This window comes from Cherax quadricarinatus, chromosome 58 (assembly GCF_038502225.1).
Source record: "Cherax quadricarinatus isolate ZL_2023a chromosome 58, ASM3850222v1, whole genome shotgun sequence".
In the NCBI taxonomy this organism is placed as follows: Eukaryota; Metazoa; Arthropoda; class Malacostraca; order Decapoda; family Parastacidae; genus Cherax; species Cherax quadricarinatus.
Genome location: NC_091349.1, coordinates 12,084,583 through 12,110,565, shown reverse-complemented (window position 1 = coordinate 12,110,565; position 25,983 = coordinate 12,084,583). Strand labels below are relative to the sequence as shown.

The 25,983-nt window shown below is 39.5% G+C and overlaps 1 protein-coding gene across 1 annotated transcript in view; it reads left to right on the top strand.

The window, feature by feature from the left end:
• LOC128698061 (leucine-rich repeat and WD repeat-containing protein 1) overlaps positions 1-25,983 on the top strand; it is a 72,287-nt gene that overhangs the window by 18,075 nt on the left and 28,229 nt on the right. The window contains exons 2-6 of the mRNA XM_070097608.1: positions 2,383-2,469; positions 7,525-7,680; positions 15,029-15,171; positions 19,016-19,245; positions 24,135-24,351. Coding sequence (XP_069953709.1) covers positions 2,383-2,469; positions 7,525-7,680; positions 15,029-15,171; positions 19,016-19,245; positions 24,135-24,351 — 833 coding nt within the window. The remainder of the gene's footprint in view (positions 1-2,382; positions 2,470-7,524; positions 7,681-15,028; positions 15,172-19,015; positions 19,246-24,134; positions 24,352-25,983) is intronic.

Sequence of the window (25,983 nt, the reverse complement as noted above, 5' to 3'; positions counted from 1 at the left end):
GCAATCAAAGCCTGGGAAAAATTCAGAAGTGTCTACACAGGTGACTTTAATATATGTATGTATATTAATATATGTATGTATATGTATATTAATATATGTATGTATGTGTATATTAATGTATGTATATGTATATTAATATATGTGTATATTAAAGGATAGAAATAGAAGAGAACCTTTATTACTTGTGAGATGCTAGACTTGAATGCATTGCTTATGCACTAAACAATATAAAAACTGTACAATGATTAAAATAAATAAATACTGTAAACTGAAATCGATTAACTTTATTAAATACTAGACAATAGGTAGGGGAGAGAAAAATGGGTATTATTTAAATCATCATTGGTGTTCACTAGTGCGACTGCATTTTATTCCTGATACTACGTCAAATCATATACCAATAGGAGGACAAGATTTAATTTAGTTATGAGTTTCAGTACCAAATGTGATGAGCTTATAGTGTCTACAAAAGAATGTGAGGGCAGTGACAGTGGAAGGTGTTAGTTTAAGCTCAGTGGTGGAACAATCGGCCCACAGCTGAAAGGCCCAGATTCAATCCTGGACAAAGGTGAGATGCGATGCTGGGCAAGTATCCTAACTCCTACTGCCTAGTTCACCTGGCAATAATTAGGTACCTGGGTTTTATCTAACTGTCATGAGTTGGATCCTGGGGAAGAGGCCTAAAGGAATCCAATGCAAATACAGTGGACCCCCGCATACCGTTGGCATCACATAACGATTAATCCGCATACCGCTTGCTTTAATCGCAAAAATTTTGCCTCGCATACCGCTTAAAAACCCGCTCACCGCTGTTCGTCCGAGACGCGTCCAATGTGCGCCTTAGCCAGCCTCACATGTTCCGCCGATGGCATTGTTTACCAGCCAGCCTCCGCGGTAGCATCCAAGCATACAATCGTAACATTTCGTATTATTACAGTGTTTTTGGTGATTTTATCTGGAAAATAAGTGACCATGGGCCCCAAGAAAGCTTCTAGTGCCAACCCTACAGCAATAAGGGTGAGAATTACTATAGAGATGAAGAAAAAGATCATTGATAAGTATGAAAGTGGGGTGCATGTCTCCGAGCTGGCCAGGTTGTATAATAAACCCCAATCAACCATCGCTACTATTGGTGGTACAGCTGCTGCTGCTGCACTGTCAGCTGCTGCTGCTGCTGCTGTAGCATCGTCTGCTGCTGCTGTAGCATCGTCTGCTGCTGCTGTAGCATCGTCTGCTGCTGCTGTAGCACTGTCAGCTGCTGCTGCTGCTGTAGCATCGTCTGCTGCTGCTGTAGCATCGTCTGCTGCTGCTGTAGCATCGTCTGCTGCTGCTGTAGCATCATCTGCTGCTGCTGTAGCACTGTCAGCTGCTGCTGCTGCTGCTGTAGCATCGTCTGCTGCTGCTGTAGCATCGTCTGCTGCTGCTGTAGCACTGTCAGCTGCTGCTGCTGCTGTAGCATCGTCTGCTGCTGCTGTAGCATCGTCTGCTGCTGCTGTAGCACTGTCAGCTGCTGCTGCTGCTGCTGCTGTAGCATCGTCTGCTGCTGCTGTAGCATCGTCTGCTGCTGCTGTAGCATCGTCTGCTGCTGCTGTAGCATCGTCTGCTGCTGCTGTAGCACTGTTGTTGGTGTGGCTTATTGAGAATATACCAAGAAACAATTAACCCCAGAGGATTTGCCACCCAGGATAACCCAAAAAAGTCAGTGTCATCGAAGACTGTCTAACTTATTTCCATTGGGGTCCTTAATCTTGTCTCCCAGGATGCAACCCACACCAGTCGACTAACACCCAGGTGAACAGGGAAAAATGCCTGGAACTAGTGCTCATATTGGTGAATTTAAAGCCAGCAAAGGTTGGTTTGAGAGATTTAAGAATCGTAGTGACATACACAGTGTGATAAGGCCTGTTCTGGAAGAAAATGCCAAACAGGACCTACAGTACTCAGGAGGAAAAGGCACTCCCAGGACACAGTGTCTCATCAGTCATTGCTGCATCTTCAATAAAGGTAAGTGTCATTTATTCTTCATTTAGTAGACTAGTACATGCACAATATATACTGTGCATGTACTACTCTACTATTGTGCATGTATCCTTCTCTTTGTGTGTAGGAAAATGTATATTTCACGTGGTAAAATTTTTTTTTTTCATACTTTTGGGTGTCTTGCACGGATTAATTTGATTTCCATTATTTCTTATGGGGAAAATTCATTCGCATACCGATTATTTCGCATACCAATGAGCCCTCTTGCACGGATTAAAATCGGTATGCGGGGGTCCACTGTACTGGGCTCAACACAAATGTCAAATAAATGCTTTTATTTTTGTCTTTATACAGTAAAGTATATTTTTGTTTTTGCAATTGACCATTTTACTTTGTCAACAGAATAAATCAACACCTGACACCATGACTGAGAAGGTGAAACGAAAAGAAGGTGGTCCCTCAGCCAAACGAATGAAGGCTGGTGGTAGGGTAAGTATTATACAAATGATAAAAAAAAAAAACAGTTTTCCCCACCTAAAATTTTTATATAATTTTCAAAATTTGTAACTTAAACCTGCAAGCATTTAAATACAGGTAAACCTCATTATATGTAGCTCCTTTATACAGTGATACTGTTGAATTGAGGAAAACATTTTTTTTATGTAATCTTGGATTTAGGGCACTACATGACAAATGTTAAAAATTCACCGCAGTAGGCATTGCAAAACATGACCCAAGCAAAGAATACAGCTCTAGATTAATTGGGAGTTGCATAATACTTTCTGCGGTGGCCATATGACCAGCTCATGTGTTGCACACGTCAGTGGAAGAGAGAGAGAGAGGCAGCAGAGTGCTGCACCTTATGCTAGGAAGCGAGAGTACTGATTGTGGCTCCCAGCATCATGCAAGCACAAGAGACAAGTCAAATAAATCACGAAATCATAATGACACTATTGCAAACAAACCACTGTATGGGCACGTTAGCCACTGGCTAATATGCCGGTCTGGAGTTTTAAGACTCGCTAGCCGCGAGTTCAATTCACGCCCATACCATGGTTTGACAAATCAAATGTTAAATAACTTATATTTTCAAAAGTAAAGAGGCATAGCATATGAAAACCTTTCACTAGCAATATTGCAGCATCACTGCTGTCTGGGAGTTGAATATTGTAAAGCCCATACCATTTCTTGATAAAATGTGAAAGTTTATAATGAATACAGTCAAACCCCAAAATTCACGGATAGCCGAATTTATTTACATTATTCTTGGTCCTCTAGGATTTTGTTCAAAATTTGTGCACCTTTTTCTTATTAATATGAGTATTAAGCATTTTAAAGCAAAATTTAAAGAGATGACAGAAATAATTGAATAATTGTCACATAGGTAGTAGGTTGGTAGACAGCAACCACCCAGGGAAGTACTACCGTCCTGCCAGATGACTGTGAAACAAAAACCTGTAACTGTTTTGCATGATGGTAGGATTGCTGGTTTCTTTTTCTGTCTCATAAACATGCTAAGATAACAGGGATATCTTGCTACTCCTACTTACACTTTGGTCACACTTCACAGACACGCACATGCATATATATATATACATACATCTAGGTTTTTCTCCTTTTTCTAAATAGCTCTTGTTCTTTTTTATTTCTTCTATTGTCCATGGGGAAGTGGAAAAGAATCTTTCCTCCGTAAGCCATGCGTGTCGTATGAGGCGACTAAAATGCCGGGAGCAATGGGCTAGTAACCCCTTCTCCTGTATACAATTACTAAAAAAGAGAAGAAGAAAAACTTTATAAAACTGGGTTGCTTAAATGTGCGTGGATGTAGTGCGGATGACAAGAAACAGATGATTGCTGATGTTATGAATGAAAAGAAGTTGGATGTCCTGGCCCTAAGCGAAACAAAGCTGAAGGGGGTAGGAGAGTTTCAGTGGGGGGAAATAAATGGGATTAAATCTGGAGTATCTGAGAGAGTTAGAGCAAAGGAAGGGGTAGCAGTAATGTTAAATGATCAGTTATGGAAGGAGAAAAGAGAATATGAATGTGTAAATTCAAGAATTATGTGGATTAAAGTAAAGGTTGGATGCGAGAAGTGGGTCATAATAAGCGTGTATGCACCTGGAGAAGAGAGGAATGCAGAGGAGAGAGAGAGATTTTGGGAGATGTTAAGTGAATGTATAGGAGCCTTTGAACCAAGTGAGAGAGTAATTGTGGTAGGGGACTTGAATGCTAAAGTAGGAGAAACTTTTAGAGAGGGTGTGGTAGGTAAGTTTGGGGTGCCAGGTGTAAATGATAATGGGAGCCCTTTGATTGAACTTTGTATAGAAAGGGGTTTAGTTATAGGTAATACATATTTTAAGAAAAAGAGGATAAATAAGTATACACGATATGATGTAGGGCGAAATGACAGTAGTTTGTTGGATTATGTATTGGTAGATAAAAGACTGTTGAGTAGACTTCAGGATGTACATGTTTATAGAGGGGCCACAGATATATCAGATCACTTTCTAGTTGTAGCTACACTGAGAGTAAAAGGTAGATGGGATACAAGGAGAATAGAAGCATCAGGGAAGAGAGAGGTGAAGGTTTATAAACTAAAAGAGGAGGCAGTTAGGGTAAGATATAAACAGCTATTGGAGGATAGATGGGCTAATGAGAGCATAGGCAATGGGGTCGAAGAGGTATGGGGTAGGTTTAAAAATGTAGTGTTAGAGTGTTCAGCAGAAGTTTGTGGTTACAGGAAAGTGGGTGCAGGAGGGAAGAGGAGCGATTGGTGGAATGATGATGTAAAGAGAGTAGTAAGGGAGAAAAAGTTAGCATATGAGAAGTTTTTACAAAGTAGAAGTGATGCAAGGAGGGAAGAGTATATGGAGAAAAAGAGAGAAGTTAAGAGAGTGGTGAAGCAATGTAAAAAGAGAGCAAATGAGAGAGTGGGTGAGATGTTATCAACAAATTTTGTTGAAAATAAGAAAAAGTTTTGGAGTGAGATTAACAAGTTAAGAAAGCCTAGAGAACAAATGGATTTGTCAGTTAAAAATAGGAGAGGAGAGTTATTAAATGGAGAGTTAGAGGTATTGGGAAGATGGAAGGAATATTTTGAGGAATTGTTAAATGTTGATGAAGATAGGGAAGCTGTGATTTCGTGTATAGGGCAAGGAGGAATAACATCTTGTAGGAGTGAGGAAGAGCCAGTTGTGAGTGTGGGGGAAGTTCGTGAGGCAGTAGGTAAAATGAAAGGGGGTAAGGCAGCCGGGATTGATGGGATAAAGATAGAAATGTTAAAAGCAGGTGGGGATATAGTTTTGGAGTGGTTGGTGCAATTATTTAATAAATGTATGGAAGAAGGTAAGGTACCTAGGGATTGGCAGAGAGCATGCATAGTTCCTTTGTATAAAGGCAAAGGGGATAAAAGAGAGTGCAAAAATTATAGGGGGATAAGTCTGTTGAGTGTACCTGGTAAAGTGTATGGTAGAGTTATAATTGAAAGAATTAAGAGTAAGACGGAGAATAGGATAGCAGATGAACAAGGAGGCTTTAGGAAAGGTAGGGGGTGTGTGGACCAGGTGTTTACAGTGAAACATATAAGTGAACAGTATTTAGATAAGGCTAAAGAGGTCTTTGTGGCATTTATGGATTTGGAAAAGGCGTATGACAGGGTGGATAGGGGGGCAATGTGGCAGATGTTGCAAGTGTATGGTGTAGGAGGTAGGTTACTGAAAGCAGTGAAGAGTTTTTACGAGGATAGTGAGGCTCAAGTTAGAGTATGTAGGAAAGAGGGAAATTTTTTCCCAGTAAAAGTAGGCCTTAGACAAGGATGTGTGATGTCACCGTGGTTGTTTAATATATTTATAGATGGGGTTGTAAGAGAAGTAAATGCGAGGGTCTTGGCAAGAGGCGTGGAGTTAAAAGATAAAGAATCACACACAAAGTGGGAGTTGTCACAGCTGCTCTTTGCTGATGACACTGTGCTCTTGGGAGATTCTGAAGAGAAGTTGCAGAGATTGGTGGATGAATTTGGTAGGGTGTGCAAAAGAAGAAAATTAAAGGTGAATACAGGAAAGAGTAAGGTTATGAGGATAACAAAAAGATTAGGTGATGAAAGATTGAATATCAGATTGGAGGGAGAGAGTATGGAGGAGGTGAACGTATTCAGATATTTGGGAGTGGACGTGTCAGCAGATGGGTCTATGAAAGATGAGGTGAATCATAGAATTGATGAGGGAAAAAGAGTGAGTGGTGCACTTAGGAGTCTGTGGAGACAAAGAACTTTGTCCTTGGAGGCAAAGAGGGGAATGTATGAGAGTATAGTTTTACCAACGCTCTTATATGGGTGTGAAGCGTGGGTGATGAATGTTGCAGCGAGGAGAAGGCTGGAGGCAGTGGAGATGTCATGTCTGAGGGCAATGTGTGGTGTGAATATAATGCAGAGAATTCGTAGTTTGGAAGTTAGGAGGAGGTGCGGGATTACCAAAACTGTTGTCCAGAGGGCTGAGGAAGGGTTGTTGAGGTGGTTCGGACATGTAGAGAGAATGGAGCGAAACAGAATGACTTCAAGAGTGTATCAGTCTGTAGTGGAAGGAAGGCGGGGTAGGGGTCGGCCTAGGAAGGGTTGGAGGGAGGGGGTAAAGGAGGTTTTGTGTGCGAGGGGCTTGGACTTCCAGCAGGCATGCGTGAGCGTGTTTGATAGGAGTGAATGGAGACAAATGGTTTTTAATACTTGACGTGCTGTTGGAGTGTGAGCAAAGTAACATTTATGAAGGGATTCAGGGAAACCGGCAGGCCGGACTTGAGTCCTGGAGATGGGAAGTACAGTGCCTGCACTCTGAAGGAGGGGTGTTAATGTTGCAGTTTAAAAACTGTAGTGTAAAGCACCCTTCTGGCAAGACAGTGATGGAGTGAATGATGGTGAAAGTTTTTCTTTTTCGGGCCACCCTGCCTTGGTGGGAATCGGCCGGTGTGATAATAAAAAAAAAATAATGTAATTTTTTATTATCTGCGACTTTAGGATTCACATCACCTCCAGAAACCTAGCACACATGAATTACAAGGTTCATCTGTACAATAGCTTAAAGAATATAACTCATTATAAAGCATATTGCACAAGTAGTAGTAGTAGTAGTAGTAGTAGGTTCACTGGTGTAGTCCCGACCCAGGTCTTTTCCCTATGAGAGATTAGCATCTTATCTGGAGGAAGGAAGTACTGTACATTACATTGTCAGTATCTTGTTGGACTGCACACAGCTTGCTGCTTATTAAATCTTTTAGCGTTCTTACAGTACATAGCCATTTTTTCTGGATTGTATCCAAATTACATAATGGGAGTCTGGGAACATGTGATTTTCCATATGATGATTTACATTACAACAGGTTTTTCTTAACTGCCTCACTGTCATACGTTTTTTCTTGACTGCATCTCTGTTGTATAATAAGGACTAAAGTACCTGTATAGTTCTCTGCCCTTCTTGCATGAACATAAACTGTTACTTTTTCAGTTGATAAAATGGAATTTTTATCTCTAGTGGTTAAACTGAGAATAATCCACAGGGTGTGCCATTACGGAAAATTGATTACAAATTTGACCCGAGTTACCAGTTTAGCGAAGCCCCAGTGGAGAAGATTGACCAGCCTCCTGATTTTCAGCCACAGTACTTTTTGCGGACACACTCTAAGAACAATGACCCAGCTGATGTACAGACACAAGTGAGTATTGATGTTTATCTAACAGAACTCTCTGACACAAGATTAACTATCCCTAAACCCATTCTGGTTAGTGTTTATGAAACCACTTCTCTCCAAGTGTTACTGCTCTCCCCCTGACAAGTTTCTCCATTACCTTACAAGGTATGCATGTCAAAGTAACTGGTCTGTAGTTTAATGCCTCTTCTCTGTCTCCTTTCTTAAATATAAGGACTACACTTGCTGTCTTCCGGATCTCTGGTAACTGTTCTGTATCCATTGGCTTACTGTAAATCATAACTAGTGATTTAGACAATGCACCCTTTTGCAGAATCCATGATGTATTTTATTCAGGTTCATAAAAAGTTTCTTTACCTCTTCCCCTGTTGTGTACATCACTTTCAACACTTGTCAGTGCTCCCCTGTTCGTTAGTCTCTCTGGTATTGTCCCAGTTTCCACCAAGAAGACCTCTTCAAATCATTATATCAACACTTCACAAGCTTCTTTGTTGTTGTTCTTGAGCTCTCTTTAATTCCTCAGGCAAATTACCTGGTTCTTTACTGTATTTTTCTTCTAAAGTGATTTTGCCATCAAATTGTCCCTCATATGTGTGTGCATCCTAGGTAGTAGTTTGGTAGGCTGGGAGGTATTACCATCCTGCCAAGTGAGTGTAAAATGGAAACTATAATTGTTTTACATGATGGTAGGATTGCTGGTATCTTTTTTCTGTTCCATAAACATGCAAGGTTTTAGGTACGTCTGGCTACTTCTACTTACACTTACGTCACACTGCATATGCATAGACAAGCATATGTATATACTACACACCCCTCTGGGTTTTCCTCTACAGTGGAACCTCTACTTACGAGTTTAATCCGTTCCGTGACCTTGCTCGCATCTGGATTTGCTTCTTTGTATAGTCAGTTTTCCTCATTTAAATTAATTGAATTGGAATTAATCCATCCTATTGGAATTCCAGGCACAACAAAATTCTACTTGAATATATCCCTAATATCAACTCTACAGCTTATTTATCTATCACAGTTCATCTAATGTGACATAATAAACAATATTAATAACATAGAAGCATGATATATACACTAGAATGAATGAAATATATCATTACATATTTGAGTAGTGGTAGTAGAGGCGGCAGCACAGCGGCCATTGTTCCTGCTCCTGACTACATACTTTCCCATCCTTTTATTTTAACAGATATTGGAGTGTTTGTAAAGCAGACTCCGTTAGATCACTTCATAGTTTCTTAAGGAAAACAATAATAATAAAATAATACGTAATAAATAATAATACAGCATTTACCTTGGAGAAGAGATGCTGGCGAGGGTTGATGAGGGAGAAGAGATGCTGGGCACAGCTGCGTATGTTGTCAGGAGTTCATTTCATTTCGTCCTTTTTCTATCGCTTAATCGCCACACTCTGAATGCTACAGTCTTAGTTTGTATTTATCAACAATTTCCTGCTTTAATTCCATGGAAATCATCCTATTTTTCTTCTAAGCACTGTCCTTTGCACTTGCTTTCTTAGGACCCATGGTTAGAAACAAGAAATTCTGCAAAATAACTGCTCGAAACGTGAGCAAATCACAAGAATTATCTCCACTGCCAGTTGAAGCATCCATTGACTGAGTGTTGATTTCATTCACGTAATGCCTCTCGTGGTGGTGTTCTCAAACTCACTTATACGTAGTATTATTATAGTATTATTTATTAGTATCAGTAGGTAAGTATTATTGTAATTTATATTATTATGTTATGTATATTATTATATAATTATTGTATACATATTATTATTACTTGACGTGCTGTTGGAGTGTGAGCAAAGTAACATTTATGAAGGGATTCAGGGAAACCGGCAGGCCGGACTTGAGTCCTGGAGATGGGAAGTACAGTGCCTGCACTCTGAAGGAGGGGTGTTAATGTTGCAGTTTAAAAACTGTAGTGTAAAGCACCCTTCTGGCAAGACAGTGATGGAGTGAATGATGGTGAAAGTTTTTCTTTTTCGGGCCACCCTGCCTTGGTGGGAATCGGCCGGTGTGATAATAAAAAAAAAAAAAATATTATTATTGTTATAATAATACTCTTGCTTACCATTTGGAATTTTTATTCACACAAAAAATAGAAGATTTACTGTTATGCAGACTTCTGCATTATTGTAATAATTGTATAAATACAGTGGACCCTCGCCTAACGCTATTAATCCGTTCCTGAGAGCTCAATGTTAGGTGAAATTATCGTTAGGCGAATTAATTTTCTCCATAAGAAATAATGGAAATCAAATTAATCCGTTCCTGGCACCCCAAAGTATGAACAAAAAAAAATTTTACCACATGAAATATTAATTTTAATACACACAAACTGAAGAAGACATGCACTTATACATGACACTTACCTTTATTGAAGATCTGGTGATGATTGATGGGATAGGAGGAGGGAAGAGTGTTGATGGTGTTAGTGTTTAGAAGGGGAATCCCCTTCCATTAGGACTTGAGGTGGCAAGTCCTTTTCCGGGGTTACTTCCCTTCTTCTTTTAATGCCACTAGGACCAGCTTGAGAGTCACTGGACCTCTGTCGTACAACATATCTGTCCATAGAGGCCTGTATCTCCCGTTCCTTTATGACATTCCTAAAGTGTTTCACAACATTGTCAGTGTACAGGTTGCCAACATGGCTTGCAATAGCTGTGTGAGGGTGATTTTCATCAAAAAAGGTTTGCACTTTAAGCCACATTGCACACATTTCCTTAATCTTTGAAGTAGGCAACTTCCTCAATTTCTCTATCCCCTCCTCCGAAGCAGTTTCCTCAGGTGCGGCCTCTTGTTGTTGAAGATGATCTAGCAGCTCATCAGTGGTTAGTTCTTCATTGTCCTACTCCTCCAACTCTTCCACATCCTTCCCACTAACCTCCAACCCCAAGGACTTCCCCAATGCCACAGTGGATTCCTCAACTGGCATAGGATTCCCAGGGTTAACCTCAAACCCTTTAAAATCCCTTTTGTCTACACATTCTGGCCACAGTTTCTTTCAAGCAGAGTTCAAGGTCCTCTTAGTCACTTCCTCCCAAGCCTTACCTATAATGTTTACACAATTGAGGATGCTAAAGTGATCTCTCCAAAACTCTCTTAGAGTCAATTGAGTTTCTGAGGTCACTACAAAGCACCTTTCAAACATAGCTTTTGTGTACAGTTTCTTGAAGTTGGAAATGACCACCTGGTCCATGGGCTGCAGGAGAGGAGTGGTATTAGGAGGCAAAAACTTGACCTTAATGAAGCTCATTTTCACAGAAAGTCGCTCTGCCACGTCTGAAGGATGACTAGGAGCATTGTCTAATACCAGGAGGCACTTAAGGTCTAATTTCTTGTCAATTAGGTAATTTTTCACAGTGGGGGCAAATGCATGGTGTAACCAGTCATAGAAAAAGTCCCTAGTGACCCATGCCTTACTGTTTCCCCTCTACAGCACAAACAAATTAGCCTTGAGGACATTGTTTTTTCTGAACACACTGTGAGTTTCAGAGTGATACACCAATAAAGGCTTCACTTTGCAATCACCACTAGCATTGGCACACATCAACAGAGTAAGCCTGTCTTTCATAGGCTTATGTCCTGGGAGTGCCCTTTCCTCCTGAGTAATGTACGTCTTGTTTGGCATTTTCTTCCAAAACAGGCCTGTTTCGCCACAATTAAACACTTGTTCAGGTTTCAGTCCTTCACTGTCTATGTACTCCTTGAATTCCTGCACATATTTTTCAGCCACTTTGTGGTCCGAACTGGCAGCCTCACCATGCCTTATCACACTATGTATGCCACTACGATTCTTAAATCTCTCAAACCAACCTTTGCTGGCCTTAAATTCACTCACATCATCACTAGTTGCAGGCATTTTTCTAATTAAATCGTCATGCAACATCCTAGCCTTTTCACATATGATCGCTTGAGTTTGCTATCTCCTCCTATCTGTTTTTCGTTTATCCACACCAATAACAGTCTCTCAACATCTTCTATCACTTGCGATCTCTGTTTCGAAAACAAAGTTGCACCTTTGGCAAGAACAGCTTCCTTGATTGCCGTTTTCTTGGCCACAATAGTAGCGATGGTTGATTGGGGTTTTGTATACAACCTGGCCAGCTCGGAGACACGCATTCCACTTTCATACTTAGCAATGATCTCTTTCTTCATATCCATAGTAATTCTCACTCTTTTTGCTGTAGGGTTGGTACTAGAAGCTTTCTTGGGGCCCATGGTGACTTATTTTGCAGGTGCAATCACTAAAAAGGCTGTGATAATATGAAATGTCCCGATTGTATGCTTGGAAACGACCACGGTGGCTGGCTTGTAAACACTGGCACCCAAGGAACAAGTGAGGTGGGCTCAGGCCGCACGTGGACGCGTCTCGAACAAACCGAGTTGAACGAGTTTTTTAGCGCTAGCCGAGGCAAAATTTTTGCGTTAAAATGTATCGCTAGGCGGATTTAACGTCATGCGATGCATTCGTTAGGCGAGGTTCCACTGTCAACCCATTCGTGGCTGCATAGTACACCTACTATCCGACTTACGACCTGCTCGACATACGTCCACTCGACTTACGACCGTGCATCTGGCAGCTGGGCTGGGCCGGCTGATGCACACTGCTGTACAATATTTGACAATACTCACGGCGGCAATGAGTCATGCAGGCATCATCAGTTTGAGTTACCCTGCCCTATCAGCAGTATCATACTGTATTAACTGTACTAACTGGACAGTAAATTTCACCATGGCCCCTAAGATGAAGTCTGAATCTTGCACTGGAGATTGTGGCAAGAAAGGCTCTTACTCTCGAACTTTATTTGTTTTCACTGTTGCACATAAACCTGTCTGTATCTGTCTGCCTGTATATCTGTCTGTATCTCTGTGTGTCTGTTTATCTGTCTGTCTATTAGTGTGTCTGTCTGTCTTTCTGTCTACCTGTGTGTCTGTCTGTCTACCTGTGTGTCTACCTGTGTGTCTTTGTGTCTACCTGTGTGTCTGTCTTTCTGTCTACCTGTGTGTCTTTCTGTCTACCTGTGTCTGTCTTTGTCTACCTGTGTCTTTCTGTCTACCTGTGTCTGTCTTTATGTCTACCTGTGTCTGGCTTTATGTCTACCTGTGTCTGTCTGTCTGTGTGTTTCTGTCTACCTGTGTGTCTGTCTTTGTCTGCTTGTCTGTCTCAGAGCCACTCATTAAGAGTGTACTTGGTCTTGAAGACGCCATATTAATAACGATAATAACAATAATAATCATTGAGGCACATTAAATGTGTATAAAACGTTAATATAGACATTTTGCTTAATCCATCTATGACTTTTTTTCAAAATTATATAATAAACATGTTACATAACATATAAATTAACAAATATGAGATGTTTTTCTGGTCGGCTTGACAGTGAACAGGAATCGTTCGTGTCCGGGCTTGTAACAACAACAACGTTTGTTTACATAACTCGTGAACATTCTACATTCTCATTTTCTCTCTCATTTATTCATTTAATCTTGTCTACTCACCTCTCACTCTACATTAAAACTACAGATATTTTAAGGTAAGTAATGAGTGGACACGATTATTATAACTTAATAATAATAATATTAATATTAGTACATATGTATTATTGTAATAATAATGATTATTAATATTATTATTAATTTTATGTCACTGGAGCACAGATCCACTGTATAACACTTGGTCTGGATTTTTTGGGTTATCCTAGGTAATTTATAATATGTATGATAACTTGACTTATGTGTACCAGTGAGAGAGAGAGAGATACAGAGAGAGAGATACAAAGAGACAGCCACATTCGATCAGCCAGTCAGCCAACTACATCCAGCCACCCACCCATCATCCAGCCACCCACCCGCCCATCCAGCCACCCATCCAGCCAGCCACCCACCTGGCCACCCACCTGGCTACCCACCCATCCAGCCAGCCAGCCACCCACCCAGCCAACCACAGACCTGGCCACCCACCCAGCCAGCCGGATACGTATTACACACGTTCCAGAGTTGTTTCTCTTTACTTAGGGTATAGGTTACACAACATTCTGCCAGGATGACACTACCAGTGGTATTCTCCCATTCCACTGTGTCGACAATACATAAAGATAATAGTAACATATGTTACTGTATGCGATGTAAAATTTACAGTACATATCACTACCATGTATACATTATATACAGTACATAAATAATTAAAATACAACAATAGAGGTAAATTATGGTAAAAAGAATAAAATAATGATTGTACATTACATTACAGTATTATGTAGGTAATTTATATAGGAAAGTTTTGACATTATGCCCTACCCAATATGTCGGCAATTTTCAAAGGTTCGACTTATGTCCATTTCGACTTATGACCGGTTGGTCAGAACCAAACTTGGTCGTAAGTCGGATGGTAGGTGTATTTGGAATGGCCATTTGGACAAGTATTGTTTACTCTTGAACATCGGCAAAAATTGAACATTTCTGCTACTTTGAGCTCAATTTCAGAGTATTTTTCGTCATGAAATCAATCAAAATCATATTTCTGTAATATATCTTCCATTGTATTAAATGAGACAAAAAAACGAGAATACATCCATAAAAACCATACAAAAATATACCACTAAAGGGTGGCTAATGACTGAAAAGTGAACTCTGTTATTTATGGTCCAATTTCTTTCAATTTTGGTGTATGTTAAGAAGCATCTTTAGATCATACATTGCCCAAGTTTCAATAAGATAGTCCAACAAACACATGAGATCCAATTCCCTAGATCAAGAGCAAGAACTCACCAGTGTCAAGGAACCTCCTTTGAGGCCCGGTCGCATCTGGAAATTTCACTCGCATCTGGAAGCAAAAAATCGACCAAGCAACTGCTCGTATCTAGAAAAACTCGTATGTGGGTACACTCGTAAGTAGAGGTTCCACCGTATTTTCATAATAGTTCTTGTCCTTGTTTATTTCCTCTTATCTCTATGGGGAAGTGGAACAGAATTCTTCCTCCATAAGCCACGCATGTCATAAGAGGTGACTATCATGCTGTGAGCAAGGGTCTAGTAACCCTTTCTCCTGTATGCTTTACTGAAGTTAAAAAGAGAAACTTTTGTTTTTCTTTTTGGACCACCCTGCCTTGGTGGGATATGGCTGGTTTGTTGAAAGAGAAATGTGTATACACATATGCATGCATGTTTTGTGGCTTGTCTGTTTCTTACACTTATTAGGCATGTTAGTGCACTATTACTGATTCTGAAGGAATATATTTTTTTAGACAGCCATGCTACTGTATTTCTTAATTCTGTGAATCATATATTGTATACACTTTATCAAGTATGCCCTCCTTTAATATTTTTTTCAGATATGGCAATGCTCATTTGAACCAGACCCATTAAATACTACTTCGATGACCAATGTGGTAGCAACATGTGGAGGCTCCTCCGTGTGCTTCATAAATGTCGACGATGGAGAGGTTGTGCTTAAATATAACCGCAGCACAAAAACGTAAATGTTCTTTTAATCTTGTATACACTTAAGCATTATTAAATAAATTTTATTTAGCACTCTTAATTTCAGTACAGTTGAACCTTTAAATTCATATGGATTATTTTCCAAAGGGTACATCATAAATTTAGAATCTGCAGAAAACAACTAAATTCTCTCCAACTAATATATTTTGTGCTAGATTTAGGCTCTTGGTGCTTCAGAGGACATCTCTTTTTAAATATTTTTTTTTTAATTAACACAGGCCATTTTCCATTGTTTAAACTTGGTAAGTGTTGACGTAAGAATGACTTGTCAGGTAAGAAAAAAAGATCTGGGCATGGGAAATTAACTGAATACATTAGAAGAAGATTTTGAACTAACTCCATGGGGAAGTGGAAATGAATTCTTTCTCTGTAAGCCATGCGTGTCACATGAGGTGGCTAAAATGCCAAGAGCAAGGGGCTAGTAACCCCTTCTGTGTAAATTAAATGTAAAAGGAAAAACTTTTGTTTTTTCCTTTTAGGTCTTCCTGTCTCGGTGGGATACGGTTGGTGCGTTGAGAAATTTTGAACCAAATCCTATTTTTATATTTTTCAGTTTAGTTGTGCACCAAGTGCTTGCACTCCCCAGATGAGTACAGTGGACCCACAGTTATCAGCTGTTCCGGATATCGGCCAATTCGGATTTCGGCTGCTTTTTTTGGCCGAAATTCTATCCCGGTATTCGGACATCATTTCAGAGATTGGCCGTATTGGGCATGTAATAATAATCACTTTTGGGCACATTAAATGTCTTATTTTAGGTTAATATAGACATTTTCATTAATCTATCTATGATATTTTCTTCAAAATTATATAAGAAACACATTACATAGTACAGCCTCTCCTCACTTAGCTATATACAGTGGACCCCCGCATAGCGAACTTAATCCGTGCAAGAGGGCTGGTCGTTATGCGAAATGTTCGCTATGCGAATTAATTTTCCCCATAAGAAATAATGGAAATAAAATTAATCCGTGCAAGACACCCAAAAGTATGAAAAAAAAATTTTTTTACCACAAAAAAATGTTAATTTTAGTACACACAAACTGAAAAAGGCATGCACAATTACATGACACTTACTTTTATTGAAGATCTGGTGATGATTGATGGGATGGGAGGAGGGGAGAGAGAGTGTTAGTGTTTAGAAGGGGAATCCCCTTCCATTAACACTTGAGGAGGCAAGTCCTTTTCCGGGGTTACTTCCCTTCTTCTTTTAATGCCACTAGGACCAGCTTCAGAGTCACTGGACTTCTTTCTGTCCATAGAGCTCTGTACCTCCCGTTCCTTTACGATTTGTCTAAAATGGGCCATAACATTGTCATTGAAATAGTCACCAGCACGCCTTGCAACAGCTGTGTCAGGGTGATTTTCATCCATAAAGGTTTGCAGTTCAACCCACTGTGCACACATTTCCTTAATTTTTGAAGTAGGCACAATGGATTCCACAACTGGCATAGGCTTCTCAGGGTTAGCCCCAAACCCTTCAAAATCTTTCTTAATTTCCATACTAATTCTCACCCTTTTTACCACAGGGTTGGCACTAGAAGCTTTCTTGGGGCCCATGGTCACTTATTTTCAACAAACAGAACCGAAAACACTGTAATAATACGAAATATTCCGAGTGTATGCTTGAATGTTACCGCGGAGGCTAGCTGGTAAACAATGGGACAGGCGGCACATGTGAGGCTGGCTGAGGCCGCACATTGGACGCGTCTCGGACGAAGTTCGCTGAGCGGGTTTTTGTCTACTATGCGGGGCAAAATTTTAGCGATCAAAGCGTTCGCTATGCGGAATGTTCGCTATGCAAGGCGTTCGCTATGCGGGGGTCCACTGTACTTGTTTACCGATGACTTGGACTTAGGACGGGCTCTCTGAGCAGTATGCAAACGTAAATAATGTATATTTGAGCTGATTTCCTCTATTCTTTTTATTGCAATATACAATACAGTGGTGTATAAACATTTAAAAAATACCAGAAATGGTGTAAAGGTGACATTAAAACAATATCAAAGATGGTTGACACAAACCCACTATCATTATAGTATGCTCCTCATTTAGCGACAATTTCGTTTACCGACATGGTCTTAGGAATGGAACTCCGTCGTTAAGTGAAGAGAGGCTCTATATAAAAACATGCAGTGTTTATATGCGATGTATGTTTAATAATAATCACTCTTGGGCACATTAAATGTCTTATTAAAGGTTAATATAGACATTTTCATTAATCCGTCTATGATATTTTCTTCAAAATTTGATAAGAAACATGTTATGTAGCATATAGCATATAAACATGCAGTGTTTACATGCTGTCGAGTGGTGAGTACAAGCGAATCAAGGAGGAGGGAGGGAGGAGAGTGGAGGGTAAACATTACGTTTTCACTGATTCAGCGTTAGAGTTTTCTCTACCGCCCTTCATAAGCGTTTGTTTACAATTCTCGGCATGAATTATTCATTACTTCTCCCTTTGTTTATGTTGGCATCTGAAGGTAGTTGTTAGAAACTCAGTGAACATGGTATATCGATGTAATAATATTGCTATGCAGTATAATAATATGGCTGTGTAGTGTAGCCCAGGGGGGCTAAATAAGTGTACCTACATCTACCGGCTACCCACACTGAATTCCTACAAATAAACACTACTCGCCTCTCTCCCTACATTAAGACTACAAATATTTTAAGGTTAGTAATGAATGTATTGTGGCAGTATCAAAGCCCTAGATAGGGCTTTGATACCTGAAGTTCTTATAGATGGGAATTTCCAACTCTGTCCCCTCCTCGCCTTCAATATGCCAACAAGAGTCTTCAGTAAATGTATGTAATGTTCATTTATCATTAAAATTTGTTCTTTATATTTATTTCTCATTGTTTTGTGTATGTAAACTGTAGCTATTCTCTATAAAATGTATTTTTTGTTAATACTTTTGGATGTCTGAAATGGATTAATTGGATTTACATTATTTCTTATGGGAAATGTATTTGGATTTTCAGCATTTTTGGATTTAGGCCGACGTCCTGGAACGGATTACGGCCAATAACTGAGGGTCCACAGTACTGAAAAACCCACTGTTTACTGAAACTACTTATAGGAGTCTCTTCAGTGAAAAAGCAGATAACATTAACTAACAAAATTTAACTTATTATTCAGTTCAAAACCAAAATTGGTTGTTTTAAGTAAACTGATGCAATGATTATGAATCTGAGCTTGTTTATTATTTCATCACTTAAGTTTTTTAAATCTTAAGATCAGTATTTTAGCTGTTTAACATTTTAACTATGTTCATCACACTAACATGCAGGTGAAGACTGTGTCTGACATACTAGTATGCACAATTGTTCATTTCTTCAAAAATTCCAACTGTCAATATTTTTGGCCTCAGCACAAGTGTTTGCTTCTTCTACAACCTTTTCAGAAATGTTTCCTGACGCGGGTCTTAGTCAGATGATGACCCGCCATTAGAGTTTTTGGTCATCTGACCTATGCCTTCCACTGACTTACCAGTCCAGCTCTTTAAAAATTCCTCTTCTTTCAACAAACCGGCTGTATCCCACCGAGGCAGGGTGGCCTAAAAGGAAAAATGAAAGTTCTTTAAAAATTATGGTCATACAAAAAAACACTAGACCGGACAGGTCCATGTAGTGCATCATGGGTAGTACTGGTTACATATCATCAGTAAACAATGAAACCAAGACCTGTTGTTCCCTAACAGCAAACAGTGTAGAAATTAACAGAAAGATGCCTTATTCACATTTTTTTAGTGGAAAGTTATGGAATATCTTTCATGGATTAATAATTCTTAAATTATAAACTTGTGCTTCAACAGGGCAAATTCAGGAGAGAATCTCTATGCACAAGTTTGGTCAACACTTCCACTGGATGACCTTGGACTCAAGACCATGAATGTTTTAGCTGCTGGCGGTGCACGTTCTACAGTTCTCCTGATCCACCCAGAAGCCGGCGTGTGTTACCAGATGTTCAGGACAGTACCAAACAGAGCAGCAGCTGTGGTCTGTGCCCTCATCTTCCATCCCAAGAAAGCAACCTGGTTATTTTGTAAGCTCATCACACAGTTTTTTTTTTTTATCTGCTGTGAATTATTATAAGTGTAATGGTATTTGTGTTGTGTTAGTACAATATTTGTTATCAGTTCTAAGGATTATCTTCCCTATGGCCTGGTCTCAGACCAGGGCTCCTAGATTGGTTAGAAAATATTATTGGCTTAGGAACTGTTCATAATCATGTGCAAAAGTAGAGGTATATATACTGAATGTAAGTTGAAGTTTATATGATTTACCTGTCATCCTCTGTGTTCATGCGACAAGGAAAAGATCATTATTTTTATTACAGTGGACCCCCAGTATTCGATGACATTGGTATTCGATGCATTATATCGCAAAAATTTTGCCTCAGTATCCGATTGAAAACCCGGTATTCGATACGATTCGTACGAGACGTGTCCACGTGTGGCCTGAACTGCTCCGTGTGTGCTAGTGTTTACAAGCCAGCCAGTGTGCGCGCATCTAAGGATACATTCGATACATTCCATATTATCCATATTATCACTGTTTTTGGTGCTTCTTTCTGCAAAATAAGTCACCATGGGCCCCAAGAAAGCTTCTAGTGCCAACCCTTCGAGGAAAAAGGCGCTAATGACTATTGAAATGAAGAAAGAGCTAATTGCAAAGTATGAAAGTGGAGTGCGTGTGTCGGAGCTAGTCAGGTTGTATAATAAACCCCAATCAACCATCTCTACTATAGTGGCCAGGAAAACGGCAATCAAGGAAGCTGTTCTTGCAAAAGGTGCAACTGTGATTACAAAACAGCGACCGCAAGTGTTAGAAAATGTTGAGAGACTGTTATTGGTGCGGATAAATGAAAATCAGATAGCAGGAGATAGCATCTCTCAAGCGATCATTTGTGAAAAGGCTAGGCAGTTGCATGACGATTTGGTAAAGAAATTGCCTGCAACTAGTGCTGATGTGAGTGAATTTAAGGCCAGCAAAGGTTGGTTTGAAAGATTTAAGAATCGTAGTGGCATACATAGTGTGATTAGGCATGGTGAGGCTGCCAGTTATGCTGTGCGACAGAGGTCCAGTGACTCTCAAGCTGGTCCTAGTGGCATTAAAAGAAGAAGGGAAGTAACCCCGGAAAAGGACTTGCTACCTCAAGTCCTAATGGAAGGGGATTCCCCTTCTAAACACTAACACCTCTTCCCTCCTCCCATCCCATCAATCATCACCAGATCTTCATTAAAGGTAAGTGTCAATTATTTTATTGTTATTGTAATTATTCTATTGCATTAAACTTAATATTTCATGTAGTACATTTTTTTTCATACTTTTGGGTGTCTTGCACGGATTAATTTGATTTCCATTATTTCTTATGAGGAAAATTGATTTGGTTTTCAATATTTTCGGTATTCGATGAGCTCTCAGGAATGGATTAATATCGAATACCGGGGGTCCACTGTATTAGTAGTATAGTAATTTTTTTTTTTTTTTTAACAAGTCGGCCGTCTCCCACCGAGGCAGGGTGACCCAAAGAGAAAGAAAATCCCCAAAAAGAAAATACTTTCATCATCATTCAACACTTTCACCTCACTCACACATAATCACTGTTTTTGCAGAGGTGCTCAGAACACAACAGTTTAGAAGCATATACGTAAAAAGATACACAGCATATCCCTCCAAACTGCTAATATCCCGAACCCCTCCTTAGAGTGCAGCCATTGTATTTCCCATTTCCAGGACTCAAGTCCGGCTATATAAAAATAACCGGTTTCCCTGAATCCCTTCACTAAATATTACCCTGCTCACACTCCAACAGATTGTCAGGTCCCAAATACCATTCGTCTCCATTCACTCCTATCGAACACACTCATGCACGCCTGCTGGAAGTCCAAGCCTCTCGCCCACAAAACCTCCCTTACCCCTTCCTTCCAACCTTTTCGAGGATGACCCCCTACCCTGCCTTCCTTCCCCTACAGATTTATACGCTTTCCATGTCATTCTACTTTGATCCATTCTCTCTAAATGACCAAACCACCTCAACAACCCCTCTTCAGCCCTCTGACTAATACTTTTATTAACTCCACACCTCCTAATTTCCACACTCCGAATTTTCTGCATAATATTTACACCACACATTGCCCTTAGACAGGACACCTCCACTGCCTCCAACCGCCTCCTCGCTGCTACATTCACAACCCAAGCTTCACACCCATATAAGAGTGTTGGTACTACTATACTTTCATACATTCCCTTCTTTGCCTCCATAGATAACGTTTTTTGTCTCCACATATACCTCAACGCACCACTCACCTTTTCCCTCATCAATTCTGTGATTAACCTCATCCTTCATACATCCATCCACTGACGCCTCAACTCCCAAGTATCTGAAAACATTCACTTCTTCCATACTCCTCCTCCCCAGTTTGATATCCAATTTTTCTTTATCTAAATCATTTGATACCCTCATCACCTTACTCTTTTCTATGTTCACTTTCAACTTTCTACCTTTACACACACTCCCAAACTCATCCACTAACCTTTGCAATTTTTCTTTAGAATCTCCCATAAGCACAGTATCATCAGCAAAAAGCAACTGTGTCAATTCCCATTTTGTATTTGATTCCCATAATTTAATCCCACCCCTCTCACTCTAGTAAATATACACAATAAATCCCAAGGGACAATCAGCAATCCTGCCAGAATGCAAAAAATTGCTGATTTTTTTTTTTGCTATGTGATGTAGAGTGCAAAAAAATTAATAGATTTCCATTTCACACTTGCTTGAGAGGAAGGTAGTACCTCCCTGAATGGTTGCTTTCTACCATTGTACTACCTTTTTAGTTTTCTATTTTTGTTTTATGGTTTGACCCTGTGTGTTCTTATATAGTTTCATATTTTTTTATTGCTAAAAAGCACTGAGTGATTGCTTGGGTCAAAGTGCTCTTCAAATCTCTCAGCTTCCTTCATCTGTATGTCTGTTAATTAATGGTACATGTGGAAAAAGACAGTTATGTACAGTTGAGGACATATATTAAAGGAAACTTTTTGCCATGAGTTCTGATAAATGTTCTGAAGTGTACATAGGTGTCTTTTTCCACATCTTGTTGGTATCACCATACAGTCTGTATGACCTGGTCCTAGATCAGACCTCCTAAATTGGAAAGGATATGTTACAGGCCGTCCTAACAAAAGTTGGAGAGAAGGGGTAAAGGAAGTTTTGTATGCATGGTGTTTAGACTTCAAGCAAGTGTGCATGAGCATGTAAGATATAAGCGTGTGGAGGCTAATGGTCTTTATGACGACATGCTGTTGGAGTGTGAGCAAAGTAACATTTATGAAGGGATTCAGAGAAACTGGTTAGCTGGAATTAGAATCCTGGAGGTGGGAAGTACAACGCCTGCACTGTGAAGGAGGGGTGGAGATATGTTGCAGTTATTGAACTGTAGTGTGGGCGTACCACTGGCAAGACAGTGATAGAGTGAGTGACAATGAAAGTGTTTCTTCGTTTCCTGGTCACCCTGCCTCAGTGGAAAATGGCCATGTGTTAATGATAAAAATGTTAGAGGAATAAGGATTAAAGCCTCTCCTCACTTAGCGACGTACGTACTTGTTTACTGACGACTCGGACTTAGGGTGGGCTCTGACCAGTATGCATACCTAAATAATGTATATTAGAGCTGATTTCCTCTATTCTGTTTATCACAATATACAATACACCACTATATAAACATTTATAAATATACTAAAAATGTTATAAATGGTGCAAAGGTGACATTAACCCTTAAACAGTCTATACGTATACGTTCTCTCACGTAGCACCCCAAATGTATATATGCGTTTCCTCTGTCATTCATTCAACATTAGCACGATATGCCTGAGTCGCCTAGACATGAGAGAATGGGTGTGTGCACTCAGTGTGTGCCATATGAAAATAATTGGGGATGTCTGAGTACCAAATGCTCTTTTTTTCTATTAAAAAAAAAAAATTTCTCAAAAATTTGGGGCGCTGCACGAGTGAACGTATATATATGTTTGGACCGTTTAAGGGTTAAAACAATATCAAAGATGGTTGACACAAGCCCGCTACCATTATAATATGCTCCTTGCTTTGCAACGAATTTGTTTACCGATGTGGTCTTAGGAACAGAACTCCATCGTTAAGTGAGGAGAGGCTGTATTGTGAAATAGGCAGTAAAGTACAGTGCTTGCAATCTAAAGGATGAGTAAGAGTGGATGTATTGCAGTTCAGAGGGTCATTTCAGTTGTGGTGACTCTCTGAACTGCAACATCTCAACCCCTCCTTCAGAGTGCAGGCACTGTATTTTCCACCTCCAGGACTAAGGTTTGGTTAATTGGTTTTCCTGAATCCCTTAACAAAATGTTACCCTGCTCACACTCCAACAACTCATCTGGTCCCCAAAACAGTTTACCTCCACTCATTCTTATCTAACATGCTTGCACACACCTGTTGGATGTCCAAAGTCCCTTGCACACAGTAGTATGTTATTAGCTGAGCACAGAAGGACAATACACATTAAATAATCCATTTTTAATAGCTTACTTCACTTTGAATATTAATACTTGTCTCATTAATGTCTCCATGGGGAAGTGGAACAGATTTCATCCTCCGTAAGCCATGCGTGTTGTAAGAGGCGACCAAAATGCCGGGAGCAAGAGGCTAGCAACCCTTTCTCCTGTATAAATTACTAAATTTAAAAAACAAAAACTTTTCATATTTAGGTCACCCTGCCTTGGTGGGATATGGCCAGTTCATTGAAAAATGTCTCATTAATGATAGCAATAATATTGTCTGATAACATTTCATCTTGAACCCCTTCAGTTGCTATACTATTTTCATACTGAAACCTGGTGTTCATTAAGGTGTTAATAAACTCTCTCTTTGTATGACTTTTACATTGTTTATTTTTGTAGGTGGTCATGAAGATGGACAAATCCAGCTGTGGGATGTAGGTACCCCTGCTTTGCCCAGCTATGAGACAACACCTGTACATTTGCTGACAATTCCTGCAGTGGCAAGAGATGTCTATAACTTGACCTTCTCCTGTAGTCACGATCTGCTCATTGCTGGCTGTGATGGTGGCCTCTTTGGATGGAAGATTGACATGAAGAAAATAGAGACCAATGACAGGTTAGGTAGTTTGTGTGTATCCCCATTAAGATTTTTGTCAGTTTCACCTTTTCTGAATTTTCTTCAAAATATTGGATTTTTTTTTTTTTTTTAAACAGATTGTCTCCCACTAAAGTAAGGTGACCTGAAAAAGAGGAAATGCTTTCACCTTTATTCATTCAACCAAGTTGACATATACTTTTCTCCACACTGCTGTCAGCTTTCCCACTAGTAGGAATAAAAATTAGTTGTATGGTAATTACATTGGGGAGTTTACATTATTTATACGGTTCTCTATGTGAATTCTGTTATTTATTACTTATACATAGATACTGCACTAACAATTGCTTGAAATTATTATAGAAGACAGCATTGCACTAAATCTAACAAACTATATTATAATTCAGAAGACATTTACCCATGATGTGAAAGGTTCTTGTATAAACTCTTAACAGGTAGGCATTCCACCCCATCCCTGGTCAACATCATAACTATCTTTCTCTATATAAAATGTTCACCTGCATTGCCAGTACCGTATAGTTAATCTTGGCTGACACTTTGGATTTCGTCATCCAAGATCCAGTAGTAAATTTAAAATAAAGAGAATTACTATCTTAATTATTAATACAGTGGACCCCTGGTTATTGGCCGGTTTTTCGGCACCCGGTTATCGGCCATTTGGGAGGCATCCATCCCTCCGGCTCGGGCCGCTTGCGAGTCAGTTTGGCTTTGTCTCTGGGTGAGTGAGGAAGCTTCTGCTCATTCATCCAAACATTTTGCTTTAATCCATTGTTTTTTTGTGGTTATTAATTGAGTACAACTGCAAAATAAGCAACCATGGGCCCAAAGAAACATATTACATAGTACAGTGGACCCCCGGTTAACGATATTTTTTCACTCCAGAAGTATGTTCAGGTGCCAGTACTGACCGAATTTGTTCCCATAAGAAATATTGTGAAGTAGATTAGTCCATTTCAGACCCCCAAACATACACGTGCAAACGCACTTACATAAATACACTTACATAATTGGTCGCATTCGGAGGTAATCGTTATGCGGGGGTCCACTGTATATGAAATCATGCAATGTTTATATGTGATGTATAGTTAATAATAATCAGTGGTACATTAAATGTTTTATTTTACGTTAATATAGACATTTTCATTAATCCATCTATTATATCTTCTTCAAAATTATGTAAGAAACACGTTACATAGCATATAAACATGCATTGTTTATTATATGCGATGTATATTTAATAATCACTCTTTGGCACATTAAATGTCTTACTTTACATTAATATAGACATTTTCATTAATCCATCTATGATATTTTCTTCAAAATTATATAAGAAACACGTTACATATCATGTAGCATATAAACATGCAATGTTTATATGTTATCGAGTGGAGAGTAAACATTACGTTGTCTCTGATGCAGCGTTAGAGAAAACTGTGAATCTGGCAGCTGGCGCAGTAACTGCCCTTCATATGCATTTGTTTACAATTCTTGGCATGAATTATTCATTACTTCTCCCTTTGTTTATGATGGCATCTAAAGGTAAATGTTAGAAACAGTTAAACTCAGTGAACATGGTAATAATATGGCCGTGTAGTGTAATAATATGGCTGTGTATTGTAATATAGCTGTTTA